This window comes from Colias eurytheme, chromosome 30 (genome assembly GCF_061535395.1).
Source record: "Colias eurytheme isolate Ceu_HAF_F1 chromosome 30, ilColEury1 Martin Lab GWU primary, whole genome shotgun sequence".
Taxonomy (NCBI): domain Eukaryota; kingdom Metazoa; phylum Arthropoda; class Insecta; order Lepidoptera; family Pieridae; genus Colias; species Colias eurytheme.
In genome coordinates this window covers 449,616-469,510 of record NC_143009.1, presented here as the reverse complement: position 1 = coordinate 469,510, position 19,895 = coordinate 449,616, and the positions used below count along the sequence as shown (strand labels likewise).

Genomic DNA, 19,895 nt, shown 5'->3' with positions numbered 1-19,895 from the left:
TTAAGAGGAATCTACGTAATGAAGAATATAGTAATTGATCAATTAGGACACATTAGTGTACTCTGTCTGTACTCTGTAGTTAGAAAATTAAGTATTATACATAAATTATATAATAAGGTATAATAATGAAATCTTATAAGTAGGGATGTAACGATACCAATACCGATACCGATATATCGGCCGATATAATCGGCAAGCCGATATATCGGTATCGCCGATAATAAATCAACCGATACCGATATTTTTTTTTATTAAATTCTTTCTTTTATTTTATGTTTTTGCATTGTATTCATTCATATTGTTTTATTTATGTTTCTGTAATAGTGTTAAGGAAGAGCGGAACCTCCTGACACAAGCATTTTATTTGCTTACTAGGAGTGTTCCAATCACAAATTTGTTTATGTAAAGGAAAGAAATAAATAATTTTGAATTTTTTTAATTTTTAACGTGATAACGTTTTTAAAATCGTTTTAGTCGGGTGACATGTTCATAAACTTGTGTCACACCAAAACCTCACGAGCGCGATCGCAGGTATAACGAGAGAGAGACGGACCGATATCCTGTTTCATCTCGAGCGCTGCCACTGCATTATGTTATCACGTAAACATCTTGATCGTAAACCTACTTTACAAACAACCAATTTTTTTGACATCAAAAAATTCAAAAACCCGCGCCCAATGAACGATGCGGGAGGCCGCCCGCGCGTGCGCACTTTGTTTTCTGAAAAAACTCTACCAATAGTAAACTTTTATTAGGTACTGATTGTATGTGTATTACATGGTATTACTTAAAGTTTAACTGACTTTGTAAAATAACAATACTAAAATAAATGGTTTTGTTGTTTTTTGATTTGGCATTTTTATTTAAAAGAATACGATTAACAGTTGTCTCTGTTAAATGTTGGTAACTTTTTATGCATAATTCACTATTTATTTTTCTACCAAGCCATCGATATCGGTATCGGTATCGGTATCGCCGATACATTACTACAAATATCGGTATCGGTATCGTATCGGCAAAATCATGTATCGTTACATCCCTACTTATAAGTATAGATGTCTGAATAATTAGGTAAAGATTTTAGCAAATTAAAGTCAAAATACTAATAAGTAAATGGTTCAGAATAAACAATGAAAACCCACAAGTTTTATTCATTACATAATATTATAAATAACGATGTATTAAAACAACTAATATTTTAACTTGATAAAGGTATGCAGCCTCAGGTATTGCAAATAAAACATAACAATCTTCGCGACGACGTGCAGATTTAAGCAGATAACAATATTTCAAAACACATCTCGAATGTCACGTTGTTTTTTTTACAACACAAAAACTCGATTCAAAAATTGTTAACAAGATTTTTCCTTCACATATACGTACCTATCCTTAGCGCAAGGTCCTTAGCCGTGACCTTATAAAGAAATATTATATTTATTTTTCTCGTTTCAGAGCTGCGCGTACGCACCCGGCCCGCGTCCGCCCGCCAGTCGCTGTCCGACCGCCGACCGCGACGGACGTAATGTGCGCAACGCTCGCGCGCTAATGCAACGGATTCAGTGATTGTGTGTGTATATTGTGTTTGTGTGTGTGTGACTATTAAAAATGCAGGGCCGCGATAAACTGTGCGCCAAGTTGACGAGCGCCTTCTTGAGGAAGTGGTGTAAGTATTTATGAGTTTTTATGGGTTGTTTATGGCAAAGAAATGTGCCGTTATATCAATCTAATGTGTAAGAATTTCGGTATATTACTAGATAATAGAACAGACGCTTTCTCCGTCCCTATATCCGTATGCTTAAATCTTTAAAACTTCGCAACGGATTTTTATGCGGTTTTTTTTAACAGATAGAGTGATTTCTGAGGAAGGTAATTCATCAGGTTTTCATCGGAAAGCTAAGATTTATATGTATGAATACGTTAAGATAATATGGTAGAAATGTTGTTTACTTGACGTTTTTATTGCAGGCTATAAATTCTTAGGTTTGTACTTCAAATGAATAGATGGATGTTTGTTTCTCTTTCACGCAAATACAACTGGTCCGATTACAATGAAATTTGGTATGTAGGTAGCTATATACCCAGAATAAGACATAGGTATGCTACTGTACCCGGAAATTCAACAGGAACGGGAACAATGCGGGTTTTTCTTTGCAAAACGCGGGCGAAGAATGAAGATAGATATTGGAAGGTTATGTCGCGATTTGTAATAATAAAATACCCTGAATGAACGAGTTTGGAATGATATTTGTGTATGTGGACTTTAATTTAATTCACATATCTTGTGTGACCACATTTCTATTGAATTATATTCTAAACGAAATCGGTGAAGCGTCTTGTATATAATATAAAACAGGTAGTAGGCATATAACATATTATATTATACATATACTACTACTCACGTACCTGCCTCAGGGGCAATATTGGAACAATCTCGGTTGCACGGCGGTCGTAGCAATTTCAGCTGTTCTCTAAATTGCCCCTGCTTGCTTAAACACATAACAATTAAGAAGCCTTACACATCACACAATTTCGGAGATATATGTGAACAATCTTACATGTTTCATACTGATAAGTTCTACTAGGAATAAGTATGTAATATTATTTTCTTTCGACTAGCAATAAATTCCATTAATGTTAATATTATTCGATTTAAATAGTATTATTACATCGATAACCTTATTTAAAGCTATTTAAAGTACATTAATAATTAACAATAAAGCCTATTAGATATTTTATTGATATATTTCGTGATAACGATTTTACGTATGTACATTTTTTTACTAGCTGCGCGGTTTCACCCGCATGGCTCCGCTCCTGTTGGTCCTAGCATAATATGTATATACCTACCCTATAGCTTTCCTCGTTAAATGAGCTATCTAACACCGAAAGAATTTTTCAAATCGGACTAGTAGTTTCTGAGATTAGCGCGTTCAAACAAACAAATAAACTCGACAGCGTTATAATATTAGTATAGATAGGAATCCAATTTGTAGCTAGATAATAAGCAAATATTTTTTTACAGTTAGGTTATTTTTTGTATTAATATTCTTAGGATTAAATACATTTATATTTTCACAATAAAAAATAAATATCTATGTAAGGTTTATGTCAAATTTATTGTTTTTCTAAAATATCATCAAACTTCCTAGTTTTTCATTATCAGCTGTAAAAACCCACTTTACCTATATGTGTACTCTAACTCTATATGGTCATAAACCTTAACTGTGTTTATGTTTGTTTATCCTTTATTTGTATGTACATATATGACTCGAAATGTATACCTACAGGCGAAACGCCTCATTGATCAGAAAATCTTGATTATCTTACTTCTTAATGCATATTATATTCAAAGAATACCTAATAAATAATATTGATTCGTAGAATAATACTGTAGATATAAATATGTTTACTAGTTTCCACTCTATCGCAAGAATGGCTGAACCAATCTAGATGAAATTTGGCGTAGAGATAGATTGATATAGTATGCAATAGTATCTGCAGGTATTGAAAATGCTTTATAACTGGGATTATTTATATCATTTCCATTAATGACGAACTTATCGGCATATTCAGACATATTATTGGGATATTTCATCATGGATTTAGTCAAATGTAGGTTTTAAGAGGATTTTAAATTTATCGAAATCGAATTTAAACGCCTTTTTAATTTTTATAATACACAGGTGAATACCCTACAAGCCTTGCTGATGTATCTACAAATGTATCCATTATTTAGAATGCAAATTTTTTCTGTTTGTTACGCAAAGCACCAGTTTCGATGAAGTTAATTATAAAAATAGTTCAAAGCATCAAATATATTATTTTTGTTAAAAATTTCACTTGAATGAAAGTTAATTCGCATGGTTTTGTCTGAGTGAAACCGCGGGGCATAACTATGTAACCTTTAAGATGAGTTGTCAAAATATTAGCCAAGCGTGAGCGTCACATAGCGTTGTGCAAATATAAAATTAAATAAATACTAGTGACGCAAGTGATGTACGATGAATATTAATTTGTCGATAGTTATCTTTTAAATTGTTTGTGTGTAGCTACGTAATTGTATAATCTGTTACGTAGTTTATGACGTTACTAGCTGTTTGTCCCGACTCTGTCTGTGTTTTTTTCAAAGTTAAAGTTAAATTAACAGTGAGGTTGTTACATACGTAATCCAACAACATGGTGTAGCGAATTATACCCACAAAAAATGGATAATTTTCATCCAAAACGGTTACGTGTATGTATGTTAATCTTTCACGCAAATACTACTGAATCGATTACAATGAAATACATAGATATACCTAGCTCACATATAGAGGGTCACTTGGATTAACACATAGGATAGGTTTTATCCCGGAAATCCCACGGGAACGGGAACTATGCGGGTTTTTCTTTGAAAACGCGGGCGGAAAGCTAGTATGTTATATTTGATTTCTAATTATTACAAGATGACATTTCCTTATACCTAGCTCTGTTTTTTAAGAAATATAATTCTCATAGAAAAATATCGTGTTTCAAAACAGGTATGATTAGTTAGGTTTTTATCGGAATCTTAATTACGTTGTTTTTAATAGGTATATCTTAATGACTTGGAATATCAAGGACTTTCCGGTTATCGAGAGATTTTTCAGATTTTTTTACCGATTTTTTTTGTTTATTTAAATATATTTTATTACAAGGATCAACGTGTGAATAAATTTCTTATAAACAAGGCCCTGATTTTAATTATACGTTAATTATGTACATATTAAAATAATTTAGTTCCTATAATTTATGACATTGTAGTTTTATTTTTCAAAAAAAAATGGTAAAAATCCGATCTCTTAAAATTATATTTGCCTATCAATAAATCTACATAAAGACTACTTACACCACATATTACTAAAGAACTGATAAACAGATTTAATGATTTGGCTTTTCTGATCGTCTCAACTGTATAATTAAATAAAAAACATAAAATTCTTTATCGACAGAGATTTTTACAGTTTGTGGCAATAATTTCTCTGACTCTCAAAATAGGTAAAAATCTTTAATCCCCTGCTTGCCTACACATCAAAATTAAGGAGCCAATAAAAGCCGGCTACTCACGTACCTGCCTCACGGGCGATATTGGAACAATCTGGGTTGCACGGCGGCCGGAGCAATTTCAGTTGTTCTCTAAATTGTTGCTTGCCTATGCACATCACGATTCACAATTAAGGAGCCAATTGAAAGTGCAATCCCAATATTGCCCCTGCTGCAGGCAAGTGAGTAGCCCGCTTAATATGTCAAATAAAAAATAAAGGAATGTAGGTTAAATTAAGATTAATTCCTGACTGACCGAATAAACAAATTTTAATCAAATTATTCTAATAACCCAGTTCCTACAAAATCACTGGGTCATGTTAGTTTTTTGTAATAAATATCAAAGTACAGGTCAATTAAGGAAAGCTGGCATGTTCACAGTACTCACACTTATGCAATTTCACTTACAGTATGTTCAAAAATAAATGCGACTCTATAGTTTCATTTTAGACTTGAATTGTAAAATGGGTGCGTTGTAGATAAATATATGCAAATATAATTATGAAAGCTCTCATAATTTACCTGTAAAATTATAATTTAAAAGTAAATCAATTGATGAAGTAATTATTTATTTTAATAATAATCAATTGGATAAAAGTATTAATAATCATTCAATTATCAAATAATAATTAAATTTCAGGTCATAAAAACAATACAAATAACACGTTCGCTCACTCCCAACACACGGATGGTTGTTTTGATAATGATTTATATAACGGACGTCTTCTGCAAATCTGCAGTAGCGGAGCAGTCTTGTCCTGACTTTGGTCGAGTAAAGATATCTAAGAAATATTATATGTATTTGTAGTAAGTACGTAATACCTACCAATACGCGCTAACAAATATGTGTTACATGTTTATTGTATAATTTTCACATTATTGGTTTTAAACTCAAACTCAAACATTTATACAATTAGACTTCTTCTAGAAGCACTTTTGAATCGTCATAACAGTTTAACAGTTTTAACATTTACCACCAATTCAGAAAGCAGTATCTATAGAGAAGAAGAAGAATCTATTTAATCATAATCGTAATCTTCTACTTCACTGAAACTTTCATCGCTCGAAGAACTCGCCGTCGGAATTTCTTAATGTTATTATAAATGAGTCAGTGTAATTATCTACTTTTGGTTCTAATTGAATATATTTTTCCTCATGTTCTCGCGTCTTTCTCCAAACGTCACTAAACATATCCAGACTAATAGCATTTGCTTCCTTTCTAAATAATTCTTCCACAGTTTTCAAGTTAAAGTTCACATTTTGTGATGCTACTTTCCCTTTAATTATGCCCCATAGTAACTCTATTGGGTTGAGTTCTGGATGATGGAAGGCGCAATACACTATGTCCATGATCTTTGAGGATTGCATCAAGTAAAAATTGTGTATAGTTTGCGCTAGGAGTAATTGTATTCTATGATAGTTTGGCTTATTTTTTTTGAATAATGTGATAACTCTGATTATTAATTAGTAATTTGATTTTTGAAAAAAAAAATGCCGATTTTAGTCAAAATTTATATTTTTATAACAAGATCCTTATCATCTAAATTTCCACCTTGGTGAGAAAAATTGACATTTCTAATGAAAATGAACAAAAAATTAAATTATTTTATTAAATACTAGCTTCCGCCCGCGACTCCGTCCGCGCGGATGTCGGTCTTCGCGTGGATGGTCTCCATTTTGATTAACTCTGACAATGACATCTTATAAATATCTATTGGACCCAAAAACGGCTAGGCCTACAATAATACGCAACGTGGGTTCGCGGTTCTACAGAACAACATCTATGGATAAAACTGAAAAATTAAGATTAATTTTTTTTCTACGTATTTTTCCAGGATAAAAAGTATCCTATTTTACGCCCAGGATAATAAGGTATAATTATACCAAGTTTCATCGAAATCGAACCGTTAGTTTTCACGTGATGTCTTCACATACAGACAGACAGACAGACAGACAAAAAATTTTTTAATCACATATTTGGGTTTGGTATCGATCCAGTAACACCCCCTGCTATTTATTTTTTCAATATTTTCAATGTACAGAATTGACCCTTCTACAGATTTATTATATGTATAGATGTAAAATAGTCTATAATTCTTCCATTTACTGTATCACAAAATTCTTCATAGATTTTTAGATATTCGTACTACACCAATTACATCACCCTGTATTTATAAACAATTGCAAAATATGACACATACATAGGCCGGGAGATACTGACACAAAATTTCGGGACATTTGTAACAGAATGGCGGTTCTACATAGGTCTTATTACGCAATGACTAAAAGAAAAATGATGGTCACAACGCTGGTACCAGCGGACTAGTCGCGTGGGCGTTAGTCGAACTCGTCGGATAAATAGCGAAAGTCAAACGATTTGTAACACAAAAATTTTAGAATTTACCGATAGCCCATAAAAAAGATGTAGGCGGTAGTGCGGTTTGGAATCGGAATCGGAATTGGAATTTGGAAGCGGTTTGGAATCGTCCGAAAAGTATGGCATGGCGATTTTAGTAAATGGCTGCACGACGATGGTTAACTGTGCAAAAGTTAGCCCGGTACAAATGGTTGAATTGTTTTTTTAAATCAACGCATTCACGTCGGTAAGGCGGACTGTAAGTCACATCGTAAAAGTATGGCATGACACTACCGCCTACATCTTTTTTAAGGGCTATCGGTAAATTCTAAAATTTTTGTGTTACAAATCGTTGGACTTTCGCTATTTATCCGACGAGTGTGACTAACGCCCACGTGACTAGTCCACCGGTACCAGCGTTCTGACCATCATTTTTCTTTTTGTCATTGCGTACTAAGACCCCTCTAGACCGCCATCCTGTTACAAATGACCCGAAATTTTGTGTCAGTATCTCCCGGCCTAACATGTGCAATGTGTAAATGTGTTGACGTTCCAGCTCTTCTTAATATAGGTATATAATAATTGAATTATAAAATAAATTACCCATACAAATAAACTTATTCTCGTCATCAATTTATTTAATTATTTTCCCACGATTTACACGTTTTATATAACTACCTTTTTTACATGTATTCCTTTGTTATATTTTTTAAGAGGAATCTATCTTGACCTTCTATTATTAGAAAAAAAAGCACATAAAAGACTAGTCTACTATAAGCATTACAAGAATATATTTACTCTATGTAATAAATAATAACACAGGTTTAAACTACATGAAGGACAAAGTTTCATTAAAATCGAAAAAGTATTATTATGTCTGTAAAAACAATATTATGGTTACCTGCTTTAATATAAGATTATTGTTTTATTATCATTCATATATAATACGAAAAATCTTCAAGACAATGCTTTTGTTTTATATATTACTAGCGGTCCGCCCCGGCTTCGCCCGTGGTACATGTTTACGTAAGAACCATCCTCGTATTTCAAGGAATATAATAAAAAAAGAATTATCGAAATCGGTTCAGCCGTTCTCGAGTTATGGGCTTACCAACACATTTTGCGATTCATTTTTATATATAAGAAGAAGATTGTTTAAACTTATATACTTGTAAAACAGAAACTTTCGCAATTTTCGACATTTGCAAGAGAATCGAAACCTTCGAAACAGGTTGCTTCCCGTGAGTGCAGTCTTGAAATTTGGTAAAAAGCACAGATAAAGGAAAAATTGCCTAAGTATGCAACACGATACGTACTGACCGGTTGGCTTGGTTGGTAGTGGCCCTGCCTTCCAAGCCAGAGGTCGTGGGTTTGAATCCCACTCGGGGCAAATAATTGTATGATGAACATAGATGTTTGCTCTGTGTCTGGGTGTTAAGTATTTATTTAAAATTATAAATGTTTATCAGCCATCTGGTTTCCATAACACAAGCGAAAGCTTAGTATGGGATCAGATCGTGCCGTGTGTGAAAATTGTCCAAAAAAACGATAAAAAATAGGTTTGTTCGGAGCCCTCAATGCGCTAATCGAACCCGCTTTATTTGAAGTCGGTTGAAAATACCTTAATAATCAGATATTTTAAGGCGCGGGTCAAACACAAGCGGCGCGGGCGCGGGCGTGCCATAAGCGCACCTCTTGAATCTGTTTTGCACCACGTCCTTCTTATACATTTTGTATGAAAGAATTTTGGAAAGGCGACGAGGCGGCACGCCACGGTTGCGCCGCGGGCGTACCGCAGGCGTACCGCAGGCGCGCTTCCCCCATCGCATCCAAATAGAGGTCAATTCACGGTCATACACAATCAAAAACAAATCGGGTGGTATAGACCGGGAGATACTGACACAAAATTTCGAGTCATTTGTAACAGGATGGCGGTTCTACGGGGGTCTTAGTACGCAATGACAAAAACGAAAATGATGGTGTGAACGCTGGTACCGGTGGCTTAGTCGCGTGGGCGTTAGTCGAACTCGTCGGAAAAATAGCGAAAGTCAAACGATTTGTAACACAAAAATTTTAGAATTTACCGATAGCCCATAAAAAAGAAGTAGGCGGTAGTGTCATGCCATACTTTTCCGGTGTGACTTACAGCCCGCCATACCGACGCGAATGTGTTGATTTAAATAAAACAATTATTCAACCATTTGTACCAGGCTAACTTTTGCACAGGTAACCATCGTCGTGCAGCCATTTACGAAAATCGCTATGCCATACTTTTCGGACGATTCCAAATGGTCGCCATACCGCCGAAAATCTGCAAAAAAATTTATTTTGCCAAATTTTTTGTACCAGTATTGCATTTGGATTTTTGGAGAGTATTTGATAAAATGTGACCATTGTTATATTTGCCATACTTCTAGTAGGGGGAAAAAGTGCTGTCATACTTAAAAAAATAATTTATTATTAATTTATATAAGTGAAAATTTCCAACACCTAGATCTTTGAAATTTTGTATTTATATTCGTTGATCCTCAAACTTACAGGAAAAATAAGTGCCATACTGTTACAAATCGTTTGACTTTCGCTATTTTCCGACGAGTTCGACTAACTCCCACGTGACTAAGCCACCGGTACCAGCGTTCACACCATCATTTTCCTTTTTGTCATTGCGTACTAAGACCCCTGTAGAACCACCATCCTGTTACAAATGACTCGAAATTTTGTGTCAGTATCTCCCGGTCTATAGTAGGAGACGGTAGCCTGTCAGTCAAAAATGTGTTCTCTCTGTGTGGAATTATATAGAGCTGCTATTACATACCCTTCTTCGTTTTGTTTTTAAAGGTGAATTGAATTAATCGATGAAATTATTTACACAGGTGATGGCAGTAGGGAAAGTGAAAATGAAGAAGCATAATGAAAGTTCCCATGTATTTACAATGTCAGAAATAAAGATAATCCTGATTTTGATTGTGTTTTTTATTTATTTGTAATTGTAATAATATTGTGGAATGATCAGTACTGTAAATACTTTTGAACTGAGATTTTAATGATAAGATTTATATGGTTTAAATGTAAACCTGTGTTTGAAAACCATATTTTATCTATACTAATATTATAAAGAGGAAAGGTTTGTATGTATGTATGTATGTATGTATGTATGTATGTATGTATGGTTTTCACGCATAAACTAGGTACTGGACCGATTTTGATGAAATTTGGCACAGATAATCTTTAGACCCTGAGAAAGAACATAGGCTACCTTTTATTGCGAAATATGTACCACGGGCGAAGCCGGGGCGGACCGCTAGTACAATATAAATTTTGTGTTATTTTAACCTTCTTTTCTTCCATCATTACACCAGTACTACTTTAAAATTACTTTAAAAGTACTATAAAATTTTCCAAGTAAATTCCAACATTTCCAACAAAGATATATTTGCAATCGTGGGGTTATCCTCGCTATTTACTTACAAGGAATTATCAAAACAAAATCGTTACTTTCAAATTAATGTTAAACTCTTTTAGCACAAAAAACATAATTTTACTAAATTATGCATGAAGAAAATGCATTTAACCACTCTATATAAATATCATTTTCGGACGCCAACAGCGCGCCCGATGCGCGCCGGCAGGCGCGCCGGCAGCGCGCCCGATGCGCGCCGGCAGGCGCGCCCGCGGTGCGCCCGATGCGCGCCGCGCCGCTTGTATATGTCCCGCGCCTAAAGCATGTCAGCGCCGGCCGGGGCGTCAAAATATATGATTTATTTAATTGTTTTTTAACGATATAATAATCGCATTTGATCTCATTGTTAATTATTTATTAATATACATTTTAATTAACACAAATTAGGCATTTATTTCCTAATTTTTTTCCGTAAATTTAAATCGCTTCCTTATTTTTACAGTGACATTGTAATAAAAATAATTATATTTTTATCTCATTTCAATGTTTTTTTTTTCGTTTATTATCTATGAGACAATAAAAATAAAGATCTTGAATGTTATATCCTGGTTTTCATACGTTTTTCAATGTGAAACGTCAGTAGAAAAAGTTTTTGCGTACAGTATATTTTTAGGCAGTGGGTAGTTCTTTTTCTTCACTACATAGTATAAAACAAAGTCGCTTTCTTTGTCCCTATGTCCCTTAGTATGTTATATGATTTCTTTAATAGATAGATTGATTCAAGAAGAAGGTTTTAGTATATAATTTATGCGGTTTTAGACAAAGCGGGCGAAGCCGCGGGTGGTAAGCTAGTAATCTATAAATTATAGTAATTTAAGGATAAAAATATATTTTTTTGTTTGTACCAAATATGTCGCAAACCTACGAGACCGTTATTGATAATGATTTAACCAGCAGAAAGATGCAATATTCTTCAGCGACGTACCTAATTATTATAGTAGTTAGTGTTTTATTGTCACCGACCGGACTCTTCCTAATTAGTGTACAAAGTTTGAATTAAATCTGTCCATTTAAAGTGGGCTAAAATCGACTCTAAAGTTGGTTACATACAAACATACAGGTGAAGGAAAAATATTGCAAATATAAGCAAGTAAAAATCATCTTCCATATGACATGCCTTTAACATATACAGGGTGTAATCGTTAAGTGTGCACAGGCGATTATTCCGTAACTATTACAGATATCAAAAAACTTTAAACTGATATAAAATTATTAACTATGGCCATTTTACTCATTAGGTTAAGTACTTTCGATATCAGTTTAAAGTTTTTTGGTATCTGCAGTAGTTACACATTATTTATAATAATTAGTGTGCACACTTAACGATTAAAGGCATGTCATATGGAAGATGATTTTTACTTGCTTATATTTGCAATATTTTTCCTTCACCTGTATGTTTGTATGTAACCAACTTTAGAGTCGATATTAACCCACTTTAAACGCATAAACGATTACACCCTGTATATACCTATTACATGATAGCATCTGAATTATTTAATTCCTCAAAATATGATAAAACAAAGACACTGTTTGTATTACTGAGAAATGTTATACGTCTGTCCGTCCGTCGTTTCTTTGAAATCAAAGTTTTATTATTTGCTTCACTGTTGCTATATTGATTTTTCTTTTATTGGGATTGTTTTTATAAATGCTGCTATGGGCATTCAATTTTAATAATTTATTAATGTTGTACATGTTTTGAGTTATTTCTTTGTCGAATTCAAAATACATGAATCCGTGATTATAAAATTTATAATGCTGATCGCGCGGCTTCACTCGCGTGGTACTTGAATAAAAATTAGCCTATGTGTTAATCCAGACTATAATCTATCTCTGTACAAAATTTCATACAGACCCGATCAGCTGTTTTCGCGTGAAGGAGTAACAAACATACATTGTAAATAAACTTCGCGTTTATAATATTACATGTTGGATATTATTAATATACCTAATCCTAATGGATTAAAATGGTTGCATGTGTTGTTGACGTTATATTATTTATCCACTATGTGTGAGTTGTGACCCGCGGTTTTACCCGCATTGCTTCGATCGTATTGGTCATAACATGATGATAGCCTATAGCCTGCCTCGATAACTGAACTATCTAACACTGAAAAAATGGTTGTTTGTAAAGTAGGTTTACCATCGAGATGTTTACGTGATAACGTCTTGTTGGTGGCAGCGCTCGAGATGAGACGGGAGATCGGTCCGTCTCTCTCTCGTTATACCTGCGATCGCGCTCGTGAGGTTTTGGTGTGACACAAGTTTCTGAACATGTCACCCGACTAAAACGATTTTAAAAACGTTATCACGTTAATAATTTTTGATAACGTACCCGTAGTTGCTGAAATTAGCGAGTAAACAAATAAACAAACTCTTCAGCTTTATAATATTAGTATAGATGTATTTTGTGAAAATGGTTCACGCTCAACAGAAATGTTAAAGTAAAATATTTATTATCTGTTTTTATTTTTAAATTGCGTGCCTTCCTATACTATATGTATAATCTATTGTCTCTACTCTGTGGAACATCGAAGTGATTGTAACGTACGAAAAAGTAATCTCATTAAAACTGCTTAAAATAGAAGAAAAGCATTTTATTTGCCACTCTGCAACAAGAAAATCGAAAATTTTCCATCACGCCTGAACCGTTCTGTATCTATACAACTAATACATGTACATACATATTATAAAAGTTATGCCAAAGTCGTTGTAGGTACAACCTGTTTTTATGACCGTACTTTGAACCCGGGACAGGTTTTTGTCACTAATTGAGATTAGCATAAGGGCGGCCGTACACGGACCGCTTCAAGCAGTTGAGACCGACGCGACGGCCTGAAGCCGCGACCGCGCGGTGAACTATAGACATTCATTCACTGCCGTACACGGACTGCTCGAGCAGTCGCGACCGCTTCAAGCCGTCCACTGCGCGGTTTGTAGCGACAGCTCGAGCAGTCCGTGTACGTCGCTCAGCCGTTAACTGCTCGAGCCGCCCGTGTACGGCCGCTCTAACGTGTGACATGAAAATAATATAGGTATATGTAGTTTTTGTCCGTTTGTCGTGTGACTTTTGATATTGATTATATTAGCGATCAAGTGACGCAAGAGGAAAAGCTATGTCGTTAATTTGTGTTTAATATTTATTGCACGAATCATAATGCGAAGTGTTAGAGAGTGCTCTACGATCAAAAAATTAAAGAAAAAGCTTCACAGCTTCAATTTTTTTCTATTGACAGACTTTGTTATTTAAATAAGTACATACCTAATAAGTAGTAAATATTTCACACACGGCACGATCTGATCCCATACTAAGCTTTCGCTTGTGATATGTAAACCAGATGGCTGATAAACATACATATATAATTTTAAATAAATACATATATAGATAATTTACACCCAGACACAGAGCAAACATCTATGTTCATCACACAAACATTTTCCCTGTGTGGGAATCGAACCCAGGAAAGCAGGGCCACTACCATCTAAGCCAACCGGTCAGTCAATCTTCTTATTCTTTATATATAAAAATGAATCGCAAAATGTGTTGATAAGCGCATAACTCGAGAACGGCAGAACCGATTTCGATAATTCTTTTTTTATTATATTCCTTGAAGTACGAGGATGGTTTTTATGTAGAGAAAACGTAAATATGTACCACGGGCGAAGCCGGGGCGGACCGCTAGTCTTATATATAAAAATGAATCGCAAAATGTGTTGGTAAGCGCATAACTCGAGAACGGCTGAACCGATTTCGATAATTCTTTTTTTATTATATTCCTTGAAGTACGAGAATGGTTTTTATGTAGAGAAAACGTAAATATGTACCACGGGCGAAGCCGGGGCGGACCGCTAGTTTATAATATTAGTATGGATGTTAGCTGGAACCCACGAAAAAGTAGTTTAAATTATGAGTCAAAACAAAACTAGGTATGCTGTGTTTTATGGGAAAATCGTGAATCGTCTGAGGATTTCGAGGTTAGTACTTAGTAGTATCTACAAGACCGCCTCCTTGGTACAGTGGTTGACGCGTGAACGTAGCACCGAGGGGCCCTGGGTTCGATTCCCGGTGGAGACGAAGAAAAAAAAATGTCTCGGTCTGGTAGGACACAGAAGGCTGATCACCTACTTGTCACTAAAGAAAATCGATCAGTGAAACAGACGTATAATGCATCTCATGTGCATCTGCCCCTTACCAAATGGCAAATACCTACATAGTTAGTATATTATTATAAAATTATACATAACTAGCATTCCGCCCGCGGCTTCGCCCGCGTTTTCAAAGAAAAACCCGTTCCCGTAGGATTTCCGGGATAAAACCTATCCTATGTCCTTTCTCGGGTATCAAAATATCTCTATACCAAATTTCATGCAAATTGGTTCAGTAGTTAAGGCGTGATTGAGTAACAGACAGACAGACAGAGTTACTTTCGCATTTATAATATTAGTATGGATTTTCATTAAAATAATTAGCTCAGATTGTTTTAATTGCATGTTATGTAGTTCGATTCATTATTGTTTCTAAAAAAAAGCGACTATTTTACACTTAATTAAACGAAAACATGACAAATACTACCTTTATTACAAACACACACTTACAATAGAAGTTATTCTATATCATTACAATTATTATAATTAAAAAATGCCGCAAGAATTTAAAATATTGAAGTTTTGCTAACATTTATTTATTTCTGACTAGCTGCGCCCCGGGGTTTCACCCGCGTGGCTCCGCTCCTGTTGGTCTTAGCATGATAATTATAGCCTATAGCCCTATTATAGCCTTCCTCGATAAATGGGCTATCACCGAAATAATTTTCAAATAGACCAGTAGTTCCTGAGATTAGCGCCGCGTTCAAACAAACAAACTCTTCAGCTTTATAATATTACATACGTGTATTTTAACATAACCCTCCTTCCATTGAAGTCGGTTAAACTCTAACTTTTTGCACATACACAACAAATACGTTATTACATACTAATACATGTTTCCAATGTAACTAACGTTATGTAGTAATAATATATTATGTAAGAGCCTTTTACTATTACTCCTAATGATGGAGAATTTCATCATCAGGTACCTACTAGTGGTTAGAAGTCTGATGATTTTCAGCTTAGGAATTTTGTATACAATATATTTAGTAAATGTCAGTGAAGATTGCATTTTTGGAAATGTGAAGTTTTAATAGGTTTTTACGGATTTTTAACGCGATTTATTCGTTAAATGATGTATTGTTATGTTTGAATAAATAACACGGAATGGAACGGCCTGTTTTTGTTTTCAAAACTTGTTCAATTATGAAAGAAACACATAAATAGTAAGTACATAATGTAAGTTGACCGCCTCCTTGGTTCAGTGGTTGACGCGTGAACGTAGAACCGAGGGGTCCTAGGTTTGATTCCCGATGGGGACGAAGAAAAAAAAATGTCTCGGTTTGGCGGGACACAGAAGGCTGATCACCTACTTGTCCCTAAAGAAAATCGATCAGTGAAACAGATGTATGCATAATGCATCTGCCCCTTACCCCACTAGGGGACACGGGTCTTCACTTTTTCACATAAATGTAAGTTGTTACACACATTATAATACTATATAATATATACTATATACTAACTGTGCCGCGCGGTTTCACCCGCATTGATCCGCCTGTAGGTCTAGGATATATAGCCTTCCTCGATAAATGGACTATGTAACACCGAAATTATTTTTCAAATCGAACCAGTAGTTCCTGAAATTAGCGCGTTCAAACAAACAAACTCTTCAGCTTTATAATATTAGTATAGATTATATAGCTACTAGGTTTAAAATTGAAATAATACTCGATAGTTTAGACAGCGCCATCTACAATCAGGTTAAGTAAAACTTATTCTATGTTAACTTAAGTTTTTTACCAATATGTAAATTATTTTAATTTTTATATGAGAAGTCGAAGATCAAAAGAAATGACAAAATACTAGTCACTTTTCCTGGTTTCGCTCGCGTTAAAAATAATATTTTAAAATTATTTAGACAATAATTGATCGATTATTTTTTTTGTGAAATCCTAACAAACAAATAAATATTTCCTCGTAATAGGAATAATAATAGATATCCATATTGATACCGGATATTAAATACTTCGCAGAATAATTAGATTACTCGCTGATTGCGTAATATCCCAGTGAGTAACCAACACCATCTTCTACTTAATACTATAAGTCAATTATAACAATTATACTGTGCCCCGTGGTTTCACCCGCGGTCTAAAGTAATATAAGGCGAAAGTTCAATCCCCTATTTTAACGGTTTAGGTGTTGGATTGATTTGAATGTCTAATAAATAAATAATCTTATATATAAAAACTAGCGGTCCCCCCCGGCTTCGCCCGTGGTACATATGAAAAATAGATGTTGGCCGATTCTCAGACTTACCCGATATGCACAGAAAATTTCATGAGAATCGGTCCACCCGTTTCGGAGGAGTATGCAGACTAACATTGTGACACGAGAATTTTATATATAAGAAGATGAATCGCAAAATGTGTTGGTAAGCGCATAACTCGAGAGCGGCTGAACCGATTTCGATAATTCTTTTTTTATTATATTCCTTGAAGTACGAGGATGGTTGTTATGTAGAGAAAACGTAAACATGTACCACGGGCGAAGCCGGGGCGGACCGCTAGTAATAAAATAAATCTTTACTTCACCTTTAGGATATACAATATTGATTATGAGGCTAGGCATAGAGCCAGTCGCTTCCCTTTATACATCGTGGTCTTGATACCTAAAGGTAAATAATATAATATATTCATTTGAATGTCTATTTATATGGATAACTATTGATAATGTAAGTATTGATTACTAGCTTTCCGCCTGCGGCTTCGCCCGCGTTTTCAAAGAAAAACCCGCATAGTTCCCGTTCCCGTGGGATTTCCGGGATAAAACCTAGCCTATGTTACTCGTGGATAATGTAGCTTTCGAATGGTGAAAGAATTTTTAAAATCGGTCCAGTAGTTTATAAGCCTATTCATTACAATCAAACAAACAAACAAACAAAGTTTTCCTCTTTATAATATTAGTGTAGATTGGCAAATATCCATATGTTGTTTATCCATAAAACTACAGTTATTCCCCTTCTTTATATTTTTTATTATACGCACTTCTGCGAGGTCATCGTAAGCATTTGTAAGGGAATTTGAAAAGCGCCCCTGCCGTGCGTAAAAGGAACTAATTTTGTATTTGTAATAATGACGTCATAGTCTCGATGACGATAGGAATACTTTGATGATAGTTTTCGCTCCTGACTGTACCGGTATTGTCATAAATATACACATACACTTGAATAAACCTCACAGTAATTGTTTACAAAACACGGTGCAAACAAGGAATTATGGCAGTACGACAAACAGACGTGTAGAGTGTTTTGTAAATATTGCCCGTTGTGTGTAATGGTTTCATTTTGCGTTTTTCATGGTGACGTCATGAATTCGTACTAGCGGTCCGCCCCGGCTTCGCTCGTGGTACATATTTACGTTTTCTCTACATAAGAACCATCCTCGTACTACAAGGAATATAATAAAAAAAGAATTATCGAATTCGGTTCAGCTGTTCACACGTGATGCCGTGACAACGCGAAACGGGTTTAATTTTTATATATATAGATGTACATAGTATAAAGAGAGAGAGATATTTAAAATATCAATGTGACAAGTGACAACCCTGCGCTTCGAGAGTTTTGGTACCGTGAGCTCCTAAACGCCGGGAGTTGGCCTACTTCTCTCTATAGGCTACGATTGTAAGTTTTCGCCTGCAACTTCGCTCGCGTAGCTAGTATCTAATCTGTGCGCGTAGTGACAGGAAAACACGTATAGATCCCGTTCCCGTGCGATTTTCGGGATAAAAACTATCCTGTGCGTTAATCCAAGTTACCCTCTATGCGTGTGCTAAATTTCATTGTAATCGGTTCAGTAGTATTTGCGTGAAAGAGTCACAAACATCCATGCACTGAACGGATTTTCATGATACGTGGCAGATTATTGCATTTTTATGTACCGGAATAGCACATTATGAAAAATAATAGATCCTATATGTACATATCATAAATTATTTATCGAACTAATAATGTTTTATTTTCTTTTTAATGCCGTATTTTATATTCTAATTTATAAAATACTAGCTGTGCTTTGCGGTTTCACCCGCGTGGCTCCGCTTCTGTTGGTCTTAGCGTGATGATATATAACCTATAGCCTTCCTCGATACATGGGCTATCTAACACCGAAAGAACTTTTTAAATCAGACCAGTAGTTCCTGAGATTAGCGCGTTCAAACAAACAAACTCTTCAGCTTTATAATATTAGTATAGATTTACGTTCGATTGAAAACAACAATTAAAATGTAACAAGAGATTTATTAGTACGTTTGTAATTTATTTTACGACATTGTGTTGTGAATTATGAATGAATAATTAATGAATGATGAAGAAATTACGTTGTTGAGATGCATCGTAGGTAATTTCTTAGATTAGATGGATTTTTCTAGAAAATGATGATGTTTTGGATTTATAGGATTAGCCTATTCCTCTAGTTTATGTTGATATATTAAAGTTTTTCTTAATAATATTATGTTAATTTTTATTTATAATGCAGGTGTTGGCTGGCAGGCGAGGCCCTATTTCTGAAGTTTATTTAAGTTCTTCAATTAGTATAGATCTGAATCTTAAAGGCTTATTACACTACCCGATATGAAGGGCCCTGCATCTAGGGTGGGCGTGTACCCTAGTTAGTGTGGCGCTTATTACACTTCTCTGCGAATTGGGCCCTAACTCAGTTTATACGTGAATGTCTAGAAAGATAAACGTATTGTTGCATTTTATATTATGCCGTCTCAGTATCGAAACTTCAAAAAGTTGCTGTAGCAGTGGCAACCGTTGTCGCAATAACAAATATTAAAAAAAGAAATAAGAGAAAGATCTGGGGGAAAGAGTATTTGCGATTACGTGAAAAGCTTTCAAATATGCAAATACTAAGCGTGCTTGAACCGGGAGTT

The 19,895-nt window shown here is 34.8% G+C and overlaps 1 protein-coding gene across 1 annotated transcript in view; it reads left to right on the top strand.

Moving 5' to 3' along the window:
• Positions 1-19,895, top strand: part of emp (epithelial membrane protein) — a 93,845-nt gene that overhangs the window by 31,004 nt on the left and 42,946 nt on the right. The window contains exon 2 of the mRNA XM_090118691.1: positions 1,453-1,663. Coding sequence (XP_089974817.1) covers positions 1,606-1,663 — 58 coding nt within the window. The 5' untranslated portion in view covers positions 1,453-1,605. The remainder of the gene's footprint in view (positions 1-1,452; positions 1,664-19,895) is intronic.